This window comes from Coenobita brevimanus, chromosome 26, assembly GCF_032717465.1.
Source record: "Coenobita brevimanus isolate Jiangsu-jjx chromosome 26, ASM3271746v2, whole genome shotgun sequence".
Lineage (NCBI taxonomy): Eukaryota > Metazoa > Arthropoda > Malacostraca > Decapoda > Coenobitidae > Coenobita > Coenobita brevimanus.
The window spans coordinates 32,757,001-32,777,168 of record NC_136979.1 but is presented as its reverse complement, the minus strand read 5'-3'; the positions used below and the strand labels follow the sequence as shown (position 1 = coordinate 32,777,168).

The window sequence follows — 20,168 nt, the reverse complement described above, 5'->3', positions numbered from 1 at the left end:
GAAGGGTCCTCAGTGAATGAAATCATCCATGTAGATAGTCTTCCCACTTTTTCATTCCTTTAAAACTCCTTAATACCACTGTCTTACATCAGCTTTACCTCTATATGTCAGCACACTAAAATATCATAACACACTACATAATAGCTAGTGACTACCTATTATATTTTAGTGTCCTGACATATACAGTAGGCGATGCCCTTAGGTAGCAAATCTGTAGTCTACTGTAGTAGGGGTCAATGAGTTTTCAGGAAGCAAGCTGGGGTCTACCCTGGCAAATTTTTTTCCACGTTTTCATTTGTTTAAACCTCTTTCCTAGTCACCCTCTTATGTTTGTTTTACCTTTATACAGTACTGTAGACTATGTCCTTACGGACCATATCTGTAGTCTAGCTGGGGCCATGGAGGGTCTTCAGTAGGAAAGTTTGGGTCAGGCTGGATAGGTGGTTAACATATTTGACCTTCATAATCGGACATGGATCTCCACACGTATGGGTTCACAATATGCAGTACCCAACATTAACCCCCTCGTGCACCGTAAGTTTTCTCTAAGTTTGTGGGATGTGATCAGAGAAAATGCCACGAGGGCTGCCTGACTCGCGCGCAGAAGAAAACATTCCCATGGATTTTATTTGCCCTCATATTGGTATGAATTGTATAACATCATCTTTGCTGATGTTTATATGATATGCTAATAAAAACAAATAACGGATGAGTAAAAGTACCGATATCCATTGAGAATAATGTTGTTCAACAGTGAAAATAACTTCTCCAACACCCTAGCACAAAATTTTTCACTGCACCATGTACGACCTATGCACATGTCTAGGTGCAGTATTTTACGAACTTTCATATGTGTTCAGAATTCCGATGTGACCAATAGTTTTCAAGCAAACTGCCCAAAATCACCCCCCCCCCAACACCAAAATATAAGAGAAAGCCTACAATTAGAGAGTGTTGGCCTTGAAGTAGGCACCCTCCCCTATGATGCAACAAAGATTGACACTTCATGCTGAAACTTAATGTTTGGTGAATATTTCTGTCCAAAATTGCATAATCAGCATTCCTTCAGACCAACACTGATTGCGCGTCAAAGTGTGTCATCGGTTACTCTTCAGCCTAACATGTTTCAACATGTTTTGCGTCATCATGCGTGAGAGGGTTAATGCTTTATCCATTCATCTGGAGGTTCCACTGTACTGGGTTATCAGTAACTGGTGTGAAATGGATAACTTCTTGTAGTAGTTTTACAGAGCCATGTAACAAATGGAATTTGACAGTGTAGCATTCTGTGTGGTAGCCATGCTAAAATAAGACGAATTTTATCCAGTTTCCATTAACTACCCAAAACCTATAGGGTATCAATCATGATAATTTATATGAAACATCCCTGGTCCAACAGATGGTGGTGCTGTGAGCCCAACATACTGTATGTGAAAAATTAAACTTAGTACAGGTGGCCCTCCACAATCATGGGGGATAGGGGACACAGACCCCTGCGAATGTGGAATTTCCGCAAACGTTTGGTATGCCCTCCCGTAAATGCCTCTAGAGCCGCAAATCACCCTCTGTGAGCAAGTGTGCACATACTGTATCTAATAAACCATATCTGGGTCCTGAAGGCACAATAAAATATCATAAATACTAACAGATCAACTGTATAAAAATGTTTAATAACAAATAAGTTTTGACTGGGTATGGCTGTACTAAGGGTAAATATGTACCTGGTGATTTCCACAGGTTGACGAATGAAGAAGTGAAGGAACGTTGTGGGGTAGATGTGGATGTGGTTGAAAAGATTAGGAGAAATACACTGAGGTGGTTTGGACATGTGGAGAGAATGGAGAATGAAAGACTGACTAAGAGGGTGTATGTAGGTGAGGTGGAGGGAGGGAGAGGGAGGGGTAGACCGAGGATGAGGTGGAGGGATGGAGTTGAGAGGTATATGAGGGAGGGGGGGGTGAGTTGGGGGGAGGGGAGTCAAATGGTGGGTGACAGAGTGACTTGGAGGCGTTTTGTCTGTGGCCACCCTTTGCGGGATTAGGGCGTCGGGCTATAGATAGATAGATAGATAGATTTCCACAGACTCCCGCAACTGAGTGCATCTCGCGCACATCCACATGCCTGTGAGCAAGTCATCACCTACATATTTATCCCAACTTCTTACAACCATACCCATTAAATTCAGAGTTAACTCACCACTGTCCCTGAAGTTTTGGCGGAGGAACTTTGACGACTTATAATGATGATGATGATGAACATGACACACGTGGGACAAAGTTATCACAAGTAAATCACACAGTCGGGCCCTAATTCACTCAACTAATAGCACAGCAATGTACCTGTTACCTCTGAACACCTAAGAGCACAATTATTGGGTACAATAACGAAATTACAGAAGGTTTGGTGTGGCAGCATAGAGGCAGCGAAGATACCGTGACAGTGGCAGGACACAGACTGAGGGAGAAAAAAACGAAAGCGGGAGCTTGGTGGTTTGGCACGGGCCTGGTTTGGCGCGAAATGACCCGCGAGTGTCCACACTGCCACACTTTGCAGCTGTAGAGAGGCAATACACGAATCTGCGAGATCCGCGAAAGTTGAATCCACGAATGTGGAGGGTCGCCTCTACCCATAACAGAGAACTCAAAATTTCTTTGGCTTCTTTCTTATTTATTAAGTGACTTGAACAATTACAGTACTTAGTTTTTAAGATGGTGGTCTCAGTTTTAGTTGAAACATTTGTTTTCTTTACCTGTATTTACCACTGACATGTTATGACCCCCAGGTCTCTGAATCTAGTTTTTTTTTTTTTCCCTCTCATAAAACCTTGAAAACACTTAAAGAACCTACCTTGCCATCCCTCCACAGTTTCACAGTTTTATCAGCAGAGGCTGTAAGTATGGTGGGTGTAGGTTGCCCAGGTACCAGTGCTACAGCCCACAAAGGACCATCATGGCCTTTAAGCTCCTGAGTGCACTGCCAGTTGGTCCAGACACGTCCTGTACAGTCCCATGATCCAGACACCAGTACACCATCACTCCACGTGAGACAAGACACTGTGAAAAATAAGGGGGGAAAAAAAAAGTGGCCTTTTACCCAACCAAAATCTAGTGTTATTAATTTATTTGGATACAGTGAAGGCACTTACCATAAAACAGTATCAAAGACATTTATAACAATCACCAGGTCTGTTGGAATACACTTCTGACCAGTCAAAAGCTGAGGATACAAGTGTCACTAAATTTCACTGAGCATCAAGTCAAACCCTCGCTGTGGATTCATGAATGTCTGACAGCTTTAAAATCTTATTTCTCCTGACACCCCTGCATTACAGAGCTATAACCTGACTAAATTTCTAGAATTACTGCAGGTAAGATTAGCCTATCAGATCAGTGTCACAGTTTCAGAACTCCCTTGCACTCAATGCTGCCTTTGCATTAATATGCAAGAACTAAGGACAATGCATAACCTAGCACAAAATAATATAATCTAACTTATGCTTCATGTAGCCTATCACAAAATAATTTAATCAGGCCTAACTATCCAGTCATGCAGAACAGAACAACCACAGACAGCACAATGCCAAGTGGTTCTGGCAGCAATGTATGGTACACACAGGAGATTGGCTGCACAAACTCAAATGTATCCAGAGCGAATACAAGTTTGTCAAAAACTGTCTCCACATAATTAGCCAGTCCCAAACATGCTCTACCACAGATGCACAATAAATCTATGTGTATTAGATCATATTTTTGTATAATGCCAGACGCCTTAATCCCGTAACGGATGGCCACAAACAAATTGCCTCCGTGTCGCCCTGTCCAACACCATTTCACTGCCCTGCTCCCACCTCACACCCCCCTATCTCATATACCTCTCCACTTCATCCCTCCATCTCATCCTTGGCCTCCCCCTCCCTCTCCCCCCCTCCACCTCACTCACATACACTCTCCTCATCACTATCGCACTCTCCATCCTCTCCACATGGCCAAACCACCTCAATGTGTTTCTCCTAACGCTTCCTATCACATCCACATCCACACCACAACGCTCCTTCACTTCCTCATTTGTTGGTCTGTCTCTCCATGTGACTCCACATGCTCCTCTCAAATAACTCATTTCCACTACTTTCACTCTTGACTTCTTTCCCTCCGACAAGGTCCAAGTTTCACTTCCATACATTAGAGTTGGTATCACAATACTGTCTTGTAGTAACTTCTTCACTTCCATACTCATTTCCCTGTTTCTTATCACTGCTTTCAAGGAACCAGCAACCTTTCTTCCTTGTTGTACCCTTTCAAGCCCTCCACCCTCTAAACTTCTATCCTTACTCATCACACTACACAAGTACTTAAATGCACTCACATGTTCCATTTCCTCATCATCCAATCTCACTGTACATTCACTGACTTCACTTCTCTCGAAGACCATAACGTTCCTCTCCCCTACATTCAACTAACTTTACTGTTCCTTTCAATCACATAATTGTACTCTTCCCTACTTTCACCTTTAGATTTCATTTCTTACACACTCTCCCAAACTCATCCACCAAGCCTTGCAGCTCCCTTTCGTCTTCACGTAACAACACATTATCATCAGCAAACAACTGTACAGGGAGTTTCCAAACACTGCCCTCTCTCACTAGGACTATCCAACATCCACTGCCCTACCTTGTATCTCTTTTGTTACCTCATCCATACACAGACTGAACAACCATAGAGACATGACACAATCTTGTTTCAATCTAATCTTCAATTAGAAGAATTCACTCACTTCACTATCCACATGCACTGCAGCCTTAGCACCCTCATACATACTCTTCACGGCATTCAACAACTTCCCATCTACTCCATATATTTTTAATACTTTCCACAATCCTTGTCTATCCACCCTATCATATGTTTTCTCCAAACCAATGAAGGCTGCATACAACTTCTTTCCCTTCTCGAGAAACTTTTCCATGAAAGATCTAAGAATGAATATCTGAGCTGCACAACCTCTTCCCTTCCTAAAACCTCCCTGTTCTTCTCCCACTAATTCCTCTGTTATTTCCCTAACTTTGTCAATAAGTATCCTACCATATACTTTTCCTATTACACTAAGAATACAAATGCCCCTATGATTACCACACACTTCTTTTTCCCTTTTTCCTTTGTACAGGGGAATAATTATACATGACTTCCAATCCTCTGGGACTCTACCTTCCTCCCAGGCCAATCTGCACATCTTCCACATCCACTCTACTACTATCTTTCCCCCATACTTCAGCATTTCACCACACACTCCATCAATTCCTGGGGCTTTCCCCATTTTAACTTTCTTCACTGCATCCACAACTTTCATCCTACTGATTTCTTCCTCTCTTTTCACATCCCTCCGTCACCCAACCATTCCCCAGCCACTTACACTCGCATTACTTTCATTCTCTATGTTCAACAATTCCTTAAAGTGTTCTCTCCATCTGCTCACTTTTTCTCCCTTCTCCACTAGTAATCTACCATTCTTATCTTTCACCTCCCGACTAACTTCTTTGGCACCCTGTCTAACTGTCTTTACCTCTTTCCAGAACATTATCTTACATTCCCTCCATTTTACACTCAAATTCCTTCCAAATTCCTCATCCACTCTCTTCTTACTCTCTCTTACTAATCTATTCACCTCTCTCTTCCTCTCTACATATAACTCTCCCTTCCGTCTCTCAACTTCTTCCACACCCCTGTTTCTCATCCAGTCACTATATGCTTTCTTCTTTTGTGCCACAACCTGTCTCACCTCTTCATTCCCCCATGCTGTTCCCTGCACCCCATTTTGTCTTCTTTTCACTCCACACACCACCTCACATGCTGTACAGATTTCTTCTGTGAATATCTTCCACACACCTTCCATGTCCCCCATCTGCTCCAATCCATATTTATCCAATCGCTCCTCCACTTTCCTCTTATATTCTGCCATTTTCCCATCCTCTTGCAACCCTTCCACTCTCCTTGCATGAACTACTTCCTCCTGTCCTTCCCTTGTTCTATTTCACTATTTCCTTTGGACCTTGATTCTGACCACCACCAAGTGGTGGTCAGAAGGTCCACTCCCTCAACCTCTATATGCTCTTGCATCCATTACACACATTCTCAACCTTTCATCCACACACACACATAATCAATCATTGCCTTCCATTCATTCAGTTCACCACCCACATTTCTCATCACTCGCCACGTATACCTATGGATCATTTTGTGCCCGAAGAGGGTATTGGCTATCACCAACCCCCTCCCAGCATAAATGTCCACTAAAGCACTGCCATTCTCATCCATCTCTGCAGGCACACCCCACTCACCAACTACTCCATCCACCTTCATATTCCCTACTTTTCCATTTATATCTCCAATCAAAAACACTCTCTCATTCCTTTCAAACTTTTCCGTGCACGCTTCCACATTTGTCCAGAACTCTTCTCTCACTCTGCTTGCACGATCTTGCATTGGCGCATACACGCACACAATCGCCCACATTTGTAGTCCAACTTTCAATCTTACCCACACAATTCTTGAGCCAACCAATTCATACTCCTTATATTCTCTTTCCATCTGTTACAACAATAAACACTCCTTCTCTTGCCCTCTCATTCTCACCTACTCCCATCCATACTCCCATTCTCTCACATTCTCACCTCTCCATTTAGTTTCAGTTAATCCACATACATCCACTTTCGCACCCTGAAGCACCTGGACGATCTCTCTTTCTTTCACTTCATCATTTACACCTCTTACACTCCAAGTAGCTATCCGTACCATGTCCTTTGTTCAGTCCTGGTCCAAGACTTCTTATTCGTATTTTTAGCTAGCTGTTTTCCTGTGAGTGACATTAACTCTACACCAACCCACTTATTGTCACGTAGGGAACACGTGTTGGTTGGTTATATGGTTACCACCCAGTGTTGTACATGCTTTCGTGGTTTACAGGAAATCATTTAGCTTGCTACTCAATATAGAGCTATCCTAAAAACAGAGTACCGCTACACTTAGTGGGTGGGTGATGGGCGCCCCCACCCACCATTCTACAGTATAATGAACAATCATAATATGATCAGTAATGTTTGATACTTTCACAGCCATGTTTTCTCCATATCAATTTGCTGGTTGAGCTTCCTAAATCATTTGTTTATTGATACAGTAGATTCTCAAATTTCACATGATTAAATCTGGACAACTTGATTTTTGATGGCACATCAAACATCTACCAAGTTGCAATTTTCAACTACAATCTCACAATTTTCAACGGGTGGGATGAGTTTACGATTTGAAATGCAAGGGCCACTTGATTTCGGTCCACAAATGCAGTCTAGCTACATAAAACCAAAAAATTACAGCTGGTAATTAAAGCATAAATGTGGATCATAGTAGAATATCATCTGACAAAAATATCATGACCATTATTTGTGCTGAACTGGCTATATAAAGTAAACCATTAAGGTAACAACTGTTTTAGAGATGATTCAGATTTACACTACATATGTTGGGAATTGATTCAAATTACACTCATAAGGTAAAGGCATACCCTGGTTTAACAATGCAATTGGTTAAGTAAAAACCCATCGCTAGGTAGGGTACTGTGTCTCAGGGTTGATCTAACATGTAAAGTACAGGGATGTGTTTTTCAGCCTTGGGTTTCCATCCCAACCAAGTCCTAAAAAAAAAAGTTTAAAGCCAATCTAAATGGCCTAACAGCTGTAAAAGAAGCTAACCTAAGCTTAAACCAGTGCCCATCTTGCTTGTAACCAGTCAAGGTCACTGAAGAATGCGATCTCCAACTTGTCTTCAAACCAGGTAGAGAAAAAGAAGCAGCACGTATACAATCCCACCGTCAAACAGTCCCGGGTCAATTAAATAAACATCTGTTATGCATGATAATAATGTGTGAATGACACAGAATCATCCAAGGTGTGAATTACTGTGACGAAGAATTGCTGATGTTCTGACAGGGAATTCTCTTGACGGGGAATGCAATTGATGTTGCCATCGGGAGAGCCTTTTCAACGGTCCCTCTTTATGTCGTCTTTGTTACTGTTCTGGTCGCTGAGCTCCTTTATTTTCTTTCTTATATTCCAACATTTATTTAGAAATTCTATGTATTTTCAAAGCATTTTCCTTAGAACAGCCTGAATGTAAACACGTGATTTATTGATCAATGATGTGATCGGGATTGCCTGTTCAAAGGCCCCTCAATATGTTGTTTTATTTACTGTTCTGGTCGCTGAGCTCCTATATTTTCTTCTCTCTATTTTCCAATATTTATTTAGAAATTCCTTTGTATATTCAAAGCATTTTCCCTTGGGCAACCCGAATGTAAACACATGATTTATCAATCGATGATGCATTCCAGATAGCCTGTTCAAAGGCTCCTCTTTATACCATTTTATTTACTGTTCTGGTTGCTGAGCTCCTTTATTTTCTTCTCCATTACTTTCCAACATTTATTTAGAAAATCCTTTGCACAGTAGTCCCTCATTTATCCGGACGCTCAGTATCTGGGCGTGTTCATTATCCGGATGCTGGACCTTGGCTCTATTAAACCATTATCTGAATATACTTGCCATTGTTCGGACCTTAAGAGACCCTACGAACTTCGGCCGGCCAGTAGTGTGGGATGTGAGGCGAGGCTTGGAGGACAACGATGTTGCTTAACCCCTTAAACGCGGCTGTGTACGGCCGATCCCCCCACTGTGGCGGGGTTGTAGCAGGGTCTGAGTGCCTGTGGGAAAATATTTGCCAAAAATCAGAGATTCACCCTAGAACATTAAAATTTTTATGGCATATAGTACTTACATTCAGCTTTCTCCTGAGACACATGTTGAGCCTTCGTGGACTACCAAAGGACTTGTGAAGACTTGCAAAGTTGGGTAACAAAGTCTTCACTTTCACACCTCCAGAAACCCGGTTTTCTTTCTACCACAGCCTCAATCCGTCACAGTACACTTTATACAACAACGTACAGGTTGTTTGGAATCCGTATTTGTACAATAAGCACTGAAAATAAGGCTATAATGAACGGAGCGCACGGCCGACATGCAGCGCGGCGGCGATCTTCCCGTCACTGAACACACATTTCCCTTTTCACGGCTAAAAACACGTATACTACATTATTTTCCTTCATAGTACTTCGCAAACGTTCGCTTGTCACTATTACGGCCATAAAAATCACTGTCACTGCCAGTATTGTGAATCGGGAATGAGGAAGACCACCGCAGCGCGAGTTTATTCAGCCTTACGGCAGGCACTTTATTCTCGCTCCGGTCGGCCACTCGCACTTCATTTATATCGCTCACTTTCACTCTAGCTGTCCATTTTTTGCCTTATTCATCAGTGTCACTGTCCATTGTTATAAAAATAATATTTTCTACACAACAAACTGTCACTGTCAGAAAACAGAATAGGAACATATGCTTTCAACTTCTTACACTGGAGTGACTGTCACTCGCAATACTTATATTATTACTATGTACAATTATTTACACCAAAAAACACTGTCACTGTCAGTGCTTTTACAAGTACATACACTAATTTACACTCATCAGACTGTCACTGTCAGTAAGTAAAAGAAAACTAAATACTAGTATCACTGTCACTCTCAGTATTATTTCCAAGAATCTTACCCTTATTTTCAATATCTAGTCAGGCTGTGGTAGTCAAAGAAACACGGGTAAGCACAGAGGGGAATTTTGCACTCTTTGCACTGCAAGGAGGTGTGCCTAAATGTTCTGTCCTGCCTGGTAGTGTGGCTGGACACATGACACCTCCTCAGTGCTTTTCCCCTCTTGGCAGTGGCAGGCAGTGGCTCCAGGCGGTGTCGCTGAAGGTAGTCCTGACACTGTAGGCGGTCTGGAGGTGTCTGAGGGTGGCGCTTGGGACCTGATGCCAGTACCTGTCCATAACGCTGAAGCAGCTGGTAGACACGTCTTAGAAAATCTTCGGAGAGAGTAGTTTGCTGGCTTCCTGTTCTTGATCTTATACAGGATGAAGACATTCAGCATGCACATATCAATCAAGTGCAAGAACACCTTCCTGTACCAGCGATGATTCCTCCTCAGGCAGTCTATCTCTCTGATCATCATGTCAGACTTGTCCACCAGCCGCATATTGACGTTGTAGTCAATGACAGCATCAGGGTTCATCACAGGCTCGCCAGTCCTTCTGTCGACCTTCCCTGTGGCCAGCATTTCCCCCTTGTGTACTGTGGTGAGCACATTCACGACTCTCTTATCATGCCACCTGATCGCAAGCATCTTGTCAATTTTCTTCAGGTGCACGTCTCCCCGCTTTGATTTTTCAGCCTCGGGGAAGGCAGGGTAGTGTGCCCTATTGCTCCTGACAGTGCCACAGGATCCGACGTCGTGTTCAGAAAGGTACTTGGCGAGTTTAGGAGCTGTATGGTAATTGTCCGTATACAGGACATGATTCTCGCCAAAGTACTTTTCCAACAGCACTTTCACCACAGAACCAGAGAATCCAAGGGGGTCAGTCTTGTCCAAATCGACATTGCTGGCGGTGTAAATCACGAAGTCTAAGATGAACCCCGTCTTGCAGTCGCACAGCACGAAAAACTTGATTCCAAAGTGGTGCCGTTTGCTTGGAATATACTGCACAAACCGAAGACGGCCCCTGAACAAAACCAAGGACTCGTCAATCACCACTTTCTTGAAAGGGCGCAGGAACCTCGTAAACTTATCCTTGATCAAGTTCAGGATTCCCCTCACTTTCCATAATGGGTCAGTTCGGGAAGGCTCATCATTGTTCGCGAAGTGAAGGTAAGTCATGAGCTGCCTAAAACGATCGCGGCTCATGTATTTATTGAAGATTGGTGTGGGGCAAAGATTGTCTGAACTCCAGTATTCCTCCAGCTTATGTTTCCAATTGTGGGGCATCAATAACATCAACCCAATAAATACAAAGAGTTCCCTGATCGTTAGAGGCACCCATGATGCCATCCGCGACGTGGATGGCGTTGCCGCCTCACCTTCTCCTTCACGAACTGCAGCAGATTGCCCCTCGTACCTGTTCGTCTCGGTACAAATCTGCTCCATTACCTCGTTGTCAAGGAAGGCCAACAGGTAGTCCAAGCATTCACCATCCTCTTGGACAGGGAAGTCAGCCTGAACTCCACACCCACTGTCATCAAAGGGCAGATCTTCCGGCACAAAATCTGAGCCCTCTGACCACACGCAGGCATCAAGAGTGCCCTGCCTAGGCTGGGAGGTGCTGGGGGCGGCAGGGGGTGAGGCAGGTCATGTGGGAGTGGGTGAGGCAGGCGGTGAGACAGTGCGTGAGGCAGAGGCTGTCCTAGGTCGTGTTGGTGTAGTGGTGGTGGTGGTGGGGAGATTATCAGAGGGTTCAAGGTCACTCGCGGTGGCGTGACTGGCGAGTTGCCTAGTGCGAGTTACCTTATGAGCTAGCCTTACACTAGGGGACAAAGTTCTAGCCCTACTACCACGAACACTGGGCCTATGGAAACCTCTACTACGTAAAGTAGACTGTCTACTTCCCTTCCGAGGTGGTGAAGGCGACTCAGAAGACTCAGGAGACAGGGCAGCTGAAGTGGAGGACGAGAGAATGGGGCTGGGAGTGCATGGCGGGCTGGCGGTGGCGTGACGTGGCGTAGGGGACAATGGCTGTGAACCGGGGTCACCACTCCTTTTCCTCTTGGCCCCCTTTCCATATTCTAAGCCCCTTTTCACAGGAGCCTTGCCTGTTGAGGTGCTTGGCACAGAAACAGTCACTTCTGGCACCTCAGACTCAGCACTCGATTGCATGTCCGACTCTGCCAGGCTTGACAAAACACCGACGTCACTCCCATAATCCATCGATGCTTTCAATAATTCACTGGCTATTGCAGAGTCACTCAGTCCCTTAGCAGTTCCTGGTAAGGTTTTGAACGGGGTGGAGGTCACAAAACCCTTTTTTGGAGGGCTGGAAGGCACAGACTCGGAAGAGCTTGAATTCGACATGGTGTCACCTTGGAAGATTCGCGTGGACTGACGCTAAACAGGGGCAAACCGCGCGAAAAAATCCTAGTGTGACAACTGGGGAAACAAGCGTTTCCAAATAGCATAAAGTGCTTGCGAGAGGACGGCGCAGATTGACACGTATAAGCCGTCCGCGCGCTGCCATATCGCACGACGAGGGAGGGCCGCGCATCAGTGTGTGGGTGGGTAAAAAAAAATGAAACTTGGCAACAACCGAGGTCAGTAGTACAAAGGTCAAGTGTGCTAAACGTAGCTCAAGGGTGGCGGTACTGATAGACAATACCAGCTGGAGCCTGCTTGCCCGCGGTTATTCAAAATTTACTCAAATCGCAAACGCGACGATCCGCCGTTATGTCCTTTGGGCCGACCGTCGCAAAAGCGACGATCCGCGTTTAAGGGGTTAACTAACAGCGTTCTATTCCATACATCTCGGGGATGAGCTGTTCGGTGTGGTCTACAGCGTACCCAGTGGTGGCTCCGATGCTTTGCTATCTTGTGTTCGAAACTCACCAAATTATTCACCAAGGGGAGAAAAGAGTGATATAATGGAGTCTATAAAAGCCCAAGTTGTCTACAGGCAAAGCGGGGATCCTCTCTATGGTTCAGTGGTAATGTGCGTGCGTGTGAAGCGTGAGGGCCCCGAGATCGAATCTTAGTCAGACCAGTGATTAATTTGTTAAGTTTCGTTTCCGGCTATTGCACACCCACTTATCACAAACACCATTACTTGCCAAGCTTTTGTGGCAAACTGTACATGACCATTCTCCCTCTTCTTTGACAGTACTGCCACCAGCCCTAGACACCATCACCTTTGTTTGATCTGCATTGACTCTCAAGCCCTTGTGCACCATACCATCCCTCCACTTCCTAACTTTTTCCTCAACCTCCCTTTCATTCTCTGCAATCAACACCAAATCATCGGCATGCAACACCTCCCACGGGAGTCCATTTCCGAAGTCACATGAGAGGACTTCAGGTACCATTCATTCATTCAACATCCAATCCTACGCTGCCCCATGAGAAGCGTAGAAGCCCGGGGCTAGGCAAGTTGGTCCTGGCATTTAAGATGAGAGTAACCAGCCTCACTCATCACTGAGTAGCATTACGTGAGCAATAAACCCCAACCATCCCTTGGATATAAACCTTCACCGACTCAATCCGACTGGAGTGCCTTAATTACTCACTAAACGACCAGGTGCCATAATTTGGTTATTACCACCCAGCATTGTAAATGGTTTCCTGATGTACAGGAAACCATTTGGCTTGTCACTCAGTGTAGAGTCACCCACAGGCAGAAGGAGGAGGAAAGATTGAAGGAAAGACAGAAGAGGGAGTGTAAAGGCACCTGTAGGCAGAAGGACAAGGAAAGAATGAAGGAAAGAACGACAGAAGAGGAAGGAAGGAAGGAAGAGAGGAAAGGGCAGTCACCCGAGAGCAGCACTACATCGAATGAGTGGATGCTGAGCGTCCCCACCTACCACATTCTTCAGGTACCATGTTAACAATTAACGGAAAATCAGTCTCACTGGACTGCCCTTGCACCAAATCTGTCTGTGTGAAATGTCACATTCTTGTAACTATAATGGTGAAAATGTGTTCAGAGCATTAGTGAATTCCTTTGAAAGAACAGGTGCTTTTGAGAAAAAGTCCAGATCATCATCATCATCAATCTCCATCATCATCATCATCATCAATCTCCATCATCATCATCATCATCAATCAACACCACCATCATAATCATCATCATCATCATCATCATCATTATCATCACATCACCAACCACCATCATCAACATCACCAATCCTCCTCCTCCTCCTCCTCATCATCATCAACATCATCATCCATCATCATTAGTTACCATTACCATTATTATTATCCTTCCTTCCTCTTCTGTCTTTCTTTCCTTCATTCTTTCCTTGTCCTTCTGCCTACGGGTGACTTTACACTCCCTCTTTTGTCTTTCTTTCTTTCATTCTTTCCTCTTCCTTCTGCCTATGGGTAACTCTACACTGAGTGACAAGCCTAATGGTTTCCTGTACACCAGGAAACCATTTACTACGCTGGGTGGTAACCATATAACCAAATTATGGCACTTGGTGGTTCAGTGGGTAATTACAACACTCCAATCGGATTGAGCCGGTGAAGGTTTATATCCAAGGGATGGCTGGGGTTATTGCTCATGTAATGCCACTCAGGGATGAGTGAGGCTGGTCACTCTCATCTTAAATGTCAGGACCAAAATGCCTAGCCCCGGGCTTCTACGCTTCTCATGGGGCAATGTAGAATTGGATGATGGATAGATGGATGGATGGATTATTATTATTATTATTATTATTATTATTATTATACAGTGTTGTTAAGTGAAGACGATGAAGAGCTGCAAGGCTTGGTGAATGAGTTTGGGAGTGTGTGTGTAAGAAATAGAATCTAATGGTGAATGTAGGGAAGAGTAAAGATATGGTTTTCGAGAGAAAAGAAGTCAGTCAATTAACAGTGAGACTGGATGAGGAGGAAATGGAAAATGTGAGTGCATTTAAGTAATTGGATAGTGCGATGAGTAAGGATGGAAGTTTAGAGGGTGAAGTGCTTGAAAGAGTACAACAAGGAAGAAAGGTTGCTGGTTCCTTGAAAGCAGTGATAAGAAACAGGGAAGTGAGCATGGAAGTGAAAAAGCTACTACATGACAATACCGGTATTGTGATACCACCTCTAATGTATGGAGGTGAAGCTTGGACCTTGTTGGAGGGACAAAAGTCAAGAGTGAGAGCAATGGAAATGAGTTATTTGAGAGGAGCATGTGGAGTCACATGGAGAGACAGACTGACAAATGAGGAAGTGAAGGAGTGCTGTGGTGAAATGGGAGAAATGGAGTTCCCCCAAGCTAAGCCCTGTATTGGACTATATAGCCCCGCTAGGGTTACAGGAGGGAGCTACCCCTCCCGGCACGGCAGCCCGGGCGAGGCTCGAACTTGCAATCCTCCGATCACAAGTCCAGCGCGCTACCACTGTGCTACCGCGCCCCCCAAGTGTTGTGGTGAGGGTGTGGATGTGATAGGAAGCATTAAGAGAAACACACTGAGGTAGTTTGGACATATGGAGAGGATGGAGAGTGAGAGACTGATGTGGAGTGTGTATGTGAGTGAGGTGGAGGGGGGGAGAGGGAGGGGGAGGCCAAGGATGAGATGGGGGGATGAAGTGGAGAGGTATATGAGAGGGGGGTGTGAGCTGGGAGCAAGGCAATGAAATGGAAGGGGGACAGGGCGACATGGAGGCGGCTTGTTTGTGGTCACCCCTTATGGGATTAAGGCATCTGGCAATAGATAGATAGACAGATTATTGCTATTATTATTCACTTTCATTTTTGAAGGCTCCAACGTGCTTGCATGCGTTGGCCTTTGTCACCTAATGGCGGCTCTCCATGCTGCATGATCTACTACAGCCTCCCTGTTCTGTCCCTAAACCCTGAGGTCACACTTAATGACCTCGTCCCATGTCTTTCTCGGTCTACCCCTCACAACCCCACCCCCAATATTAACACTTCTCACCTTCTGCACCCAATTATCATCCTCCATCCTCTCCACATGCCCAAACCATCTCAATCTACCTCTCCTCATCACAACACCAATACACTCCAGTCCCATCCTACCTCTCAACTCTTCCATCGTAAACCCAACCCCCCAGGCCTTGCACGCAGGGACACACTGCACATACACCTAATCATTGTCATTTCTGTACATCTGAGCCTGTGAACGTCCTCCTCCTTTACTGTCCAGGTTTCACTACCATACAGCATTACACTCCTAACACATGCTGCATACAAAGACCCCTTAGCACATAGGGAGAGTCCTCTCAATGTCAGGAGAGGCAACAGCTCCTTGAACTTCTTCCAACCACTTCTCACCCTAGCCAGAGCTAGCTCCAGCCCCACCTGCAGCATACAACATGTCTCACAAATAACAAAACTCTTCCACACACCCAAGAGACTCACCGGCAAGTTCAATCCTTTCACGCCTGACAATCTCCACCTGCTCTCCTCGACACGCCGCACAGATAAAATCTGCATTATCTCGCAGTCTACCTCTGATAACACAACATCTCTTGTGCACCTATTTATCACAAACACTACACAAGATGGAATTACTTCCCACACCCTTGTGGCAAACTGCACATGGCCACTCTCCCTCGTCTTTGACAGTACCGCCACCAACCCTACATATCATCACTTTTGTTTTATCTGCATTTACCCTTAAGCCCTTATGCCCCATACCATCTCTCCACTTATTATTTTATTATTGTTACCTTCAAGGTAGGGGCAGGCTCAGTAGGGGATTTATTAAAGGTGACACTGGGAAGGTTCTGACCAAATCCTTTTTTCCACAGGCTCCGCTGCTTCCAAAATATGCAATTCTGTAGCAGACATGCTCAGTACTGACCATAATAGCACATTATTCAAGAAATGTCTGCATATATTGATTCTGAGATCCCTGATCACATTGCATGTAACAGAGCAGCTGCAGACAAGAGGAATGACTCACTGAGGAATACTGTTCCAGAAAAAACGAGCTGAGTTTACTCTGGAACAATCTGGTACAAAAAGCTGCGCACACTGCTGTATACCGTACTAACCTGTATCCGAATGTCCAGTGAGGGTATGCAGGGGCTGGGTGGCATGGACAGGGTAGACAAGAATTGTAGTGTCACGTGATCCTGTTGCTACCAGACCCTCAGGGTGTCCTTTCTCCCCAGCAACAACACACACAGAGCTAACATATGAACTGTGACCTTGGTATACTTGAGCTTCCTTGTAAGATGTCCTGGAAAAGAAGAAAAAAAAAAAATTAGCAGCAGCAGCAACATCTTCATTATCATCAAAACCCTTATTCCCACTTAAGAAGATGGAGTGAGGCAGGATCCAGGAACAAATAAAAGTTTATGTTTACGACTTCTGATGACCTTGACCATTTAAGCATGTGTAAACCCATTTCACTCACAGGTGGCACCTTTTCACATTCTTTAGTTTCTGTCATCCTCTACTGCTAACCCAGTACCTGACAGGCCCTTATGCAAGATTTCTTTCCATGACTTTGTGCTTTCCCATCCACATTTACAATAGTGGCCCTTTATGACAGTATCACAGCCACAGATATTAACATCTCACAACCCAATCAGGCTTCATTCAACAACTTCAGGTTTATTTGTACCTGGGACTGTTTTGTGACAGAGTTTTATATTCAAAAAGCAGTTTAGAGGTAGAACTAAATGAGAGATTAAGAAACTGGACCTAATTCTTACCAAAATGGTGCTAAAAAGATCAGAACACAGAAGACTGTATGCTGTATCTATCTATCTACAGTAGATGCTCAATTTAATGAACTCCCATGTAGCGAAAGCCTAAGATAACGGAATTATTTTTTTCCAGTATTTTTGCCCTATTTAACGGAAAATTTCCATGAAAATGAGTGTAATTCCGTTATGGAAATTTTGTATACAATAATGCATTTCTGAGGATATTAATTATGGGTTCTGACTGCAGTGTGTAGCACTGACAGTTAGCACTGTTTGCTAGACTTGGGTTGCCTTCAAGAATTTAGGGGAAAATAGCTTGAAATACTGGAAAATTTTCCTTTATACTGAGCCATGGTTACAGAACTTGATTTAGTGGAAAATATGAGATAATGGAACGGAGGTTGGCTGAATTAGTTCATTATATCGAGCATCTACTGTATATACCTAGGCTTTTTCCCCCAAAAAATAGAAATGGGGATAGCTGAGACTGGATGACACACTCACCAAATTACTGTGCACACACACACACACACACACACGAACAGCTGAAGAGAGAGGACGTCCCAGGCATCGCTCCTAACCTTGAGTAGTTTCAGGAATTTTGTCTGTCCTGTCTCCTAGGGTCTTTCTTTAAATTTAAAATAATGAAAGTTAGTAGACTACCAAAAATGTAAAGATTTGTTGGTAATAGTATACATGAATGTTTGTGGCTTATTCGGTAACAGCTGTTTAGGTACTTTACCGGTACATTAAACATGGCCGAAAATGTAAACAATGAGGGAATGGAATTTCAAGGATTTGATGCTAATACTAATGTCATGGACCTGGTGAAAACATTAATTATGAGGATTAGTGAACTCGAAAAAAAAGTAGAGAATCTAGTGATAAAGGATGTGTCAGGAAATACGGAAACCACCATACAGAGTCTAATCCAGTCCAACGAAACAGCCAATGAAGAGATTAGGAATTTGAAGAGGGAAAATGTTGAACTGAGGAGGAAACTTGAAGAGAGTACTAATAAAACGGAGAAGGTGAGTAATGTATTAGAAGAACACAAGGCAAAGTGGGCACACGTAGAAGAAAACAGAAAGAAGTGGTCAGCTTAAGAGAGATCATCCAGGAAGAAAGGGAAATGAACAAGAAAGAAATGGAAGAAAATGTAGTGAAAATACTGAAGAAAAAAGAGAAAATAGTGAGAGAAACTGTAGAAAGGAACAGATGTGAGGTAGTATTTGGAAACAGGGAAGAGGAAGAAAAGGTTAGGTTCGCAAGACTCGAGAGAGACACGAACATGGTGAGAGGAATATTAGGCAAGATTGACCCCGAAGGAGACAAGTGGGTAAAAGAAATTGAGGAAGTAAGGAGGATAGGGCCTTATAAGAAAGGGGAAACAAGACCAATGAGAGTCAAGTTTACATCAGAAAGTGTAATAAATGAGATACTTAAAGTGACCTGGAAATTAAGCAAAGAGGCGGGGATGGAAAATATTATAATAAGAAAAGATCTGAATGAAGAAGAAAGAGAAGTTTTAAAATCATTAAAGGAAGAAGTAAAGGAAAAAAATGATAAGAGGACATAGGAAGAACGTAATACTTTTTTTTGGAGAGTATTGGATATGAAAGTTAGGAAATGGTATTTAAGGAAATAGAAGTGAAGGAAACTAGGGGGGATGGTTGTGAAAGATCAGAAGTTGAGGAAGTGGTACGGACAGAGAGTAGGAGAGAAGAGGGTATTAATAATGTCAAAAATAATTTGAAGGTGATATATACTAATGTTGATGGTTTCATATCGACAAGGATCGAAATTAATGATTTCTTGAGAGAACATGAACCTGATGTCATGTGCTTTGTAGAGACCAAATTAAGAGAAGATACTGATGTTCATTTGGGAGATGGTAAATACAAACTGTGGAGAAAAGACAGAAAAGAAAAAAAGGGAGGAGGAGTGATGATAGCAGTGAAGAACAACATAAATGTAGATACTGTGGAAATGAGAGAAGGCAGGGCTGAAGTGATATATATGAAATTAGAAACTGGAGAGAATGTTAAGAGAGATATGGCGGTAGTGTATGTTCCCCCAAAGATGAGAGCATGGAAGGATGACGAATACCATGAGATGTTGTCAGATATGGCTAGCTACTTGCAAAAAATAATTGAGAAAAGCAATAATATAATTTTGGTGGGTGACTTTAATTGTAAAGAGGTGAACTGGGAGGAATGGTACTCGGGAGGCGGCGAGGATTCGTGGGGTACTATGTTATTAAATTAAATAATGAATAATGTGATGACGCAGTGGGTCAAAGAAGAGAGACAGTTTCGAGGTGAGGACACACCAGCAAGGTTAGATTTACTGTTCACCAAAGAACCCGATGTAATAGAATCATTGGAATATCTCTGTCCTTTGGGAAAAAATGATCACGTGGTCATTGAGTTCCAGATGTTAATAGGAAACGTCGAGCCAAGAGACGAGCTTCATAGACAGGGAAGATACAACTTTGGCAAAGCAAATTTTACAGGATTGAGAAACTTTTTTGAAAATGCGGATTGGAGAAAATTCAGAGAAACAAGAGAGATACAGAGGAAGTGGGATATCTTTCTAGACCTCTATAATTTGGGAGTGGAAAAATTTGTACCAAGAGTAAGAGGGAAAGAAAACAGGAAAAAGGAGTGGTTTAATAGAAGGTGTATGATAGCCAAAAAAGAGAGATAAGGCGTGGAACAATTGGAGAAAGAGAGGTAACGACAGAACAAAGGAAGAATATAAAAGAACAAGAAACGAATACACAAGAATACGTCGGGAAGAAGAAAGGAATTTTGAAAAAGGTATAATTGACAAATGCAAGGATGAACCCAAACTGTTTTATAGATTTGTT

The 20,168-nt window shown here is 43.5% G+C and overlaps 1 protein-coding gene across 1 annotated transcript in view; it reads right to left on the bottom strand.

Annotated features, from left to right (window-relative positions):
- Plap (phospholipase A2 activator protein) overlaps positions 1–20,168 on the bottom strand; it is a 116,471-nt gene that overhangs the window by 78,622 nt on the left and 17,681 nt on the right. Inside the window, exons 2-3 of the mRNA XM_080268047.1 lie at positions 16,637–16,824; positions 2,848–3,053 (exon numbers count right to left, since the gene is read on the bottom strand). Coding sequence (XP_080124173.1) covers positions 2,848–3,053; positions 16,637–16,824 — 394 coding nt within the window. The remainder of the gene's footprint in view (positions 1–2,847; positions 3,054–16,636; positions 16,825–20,168) is intronic.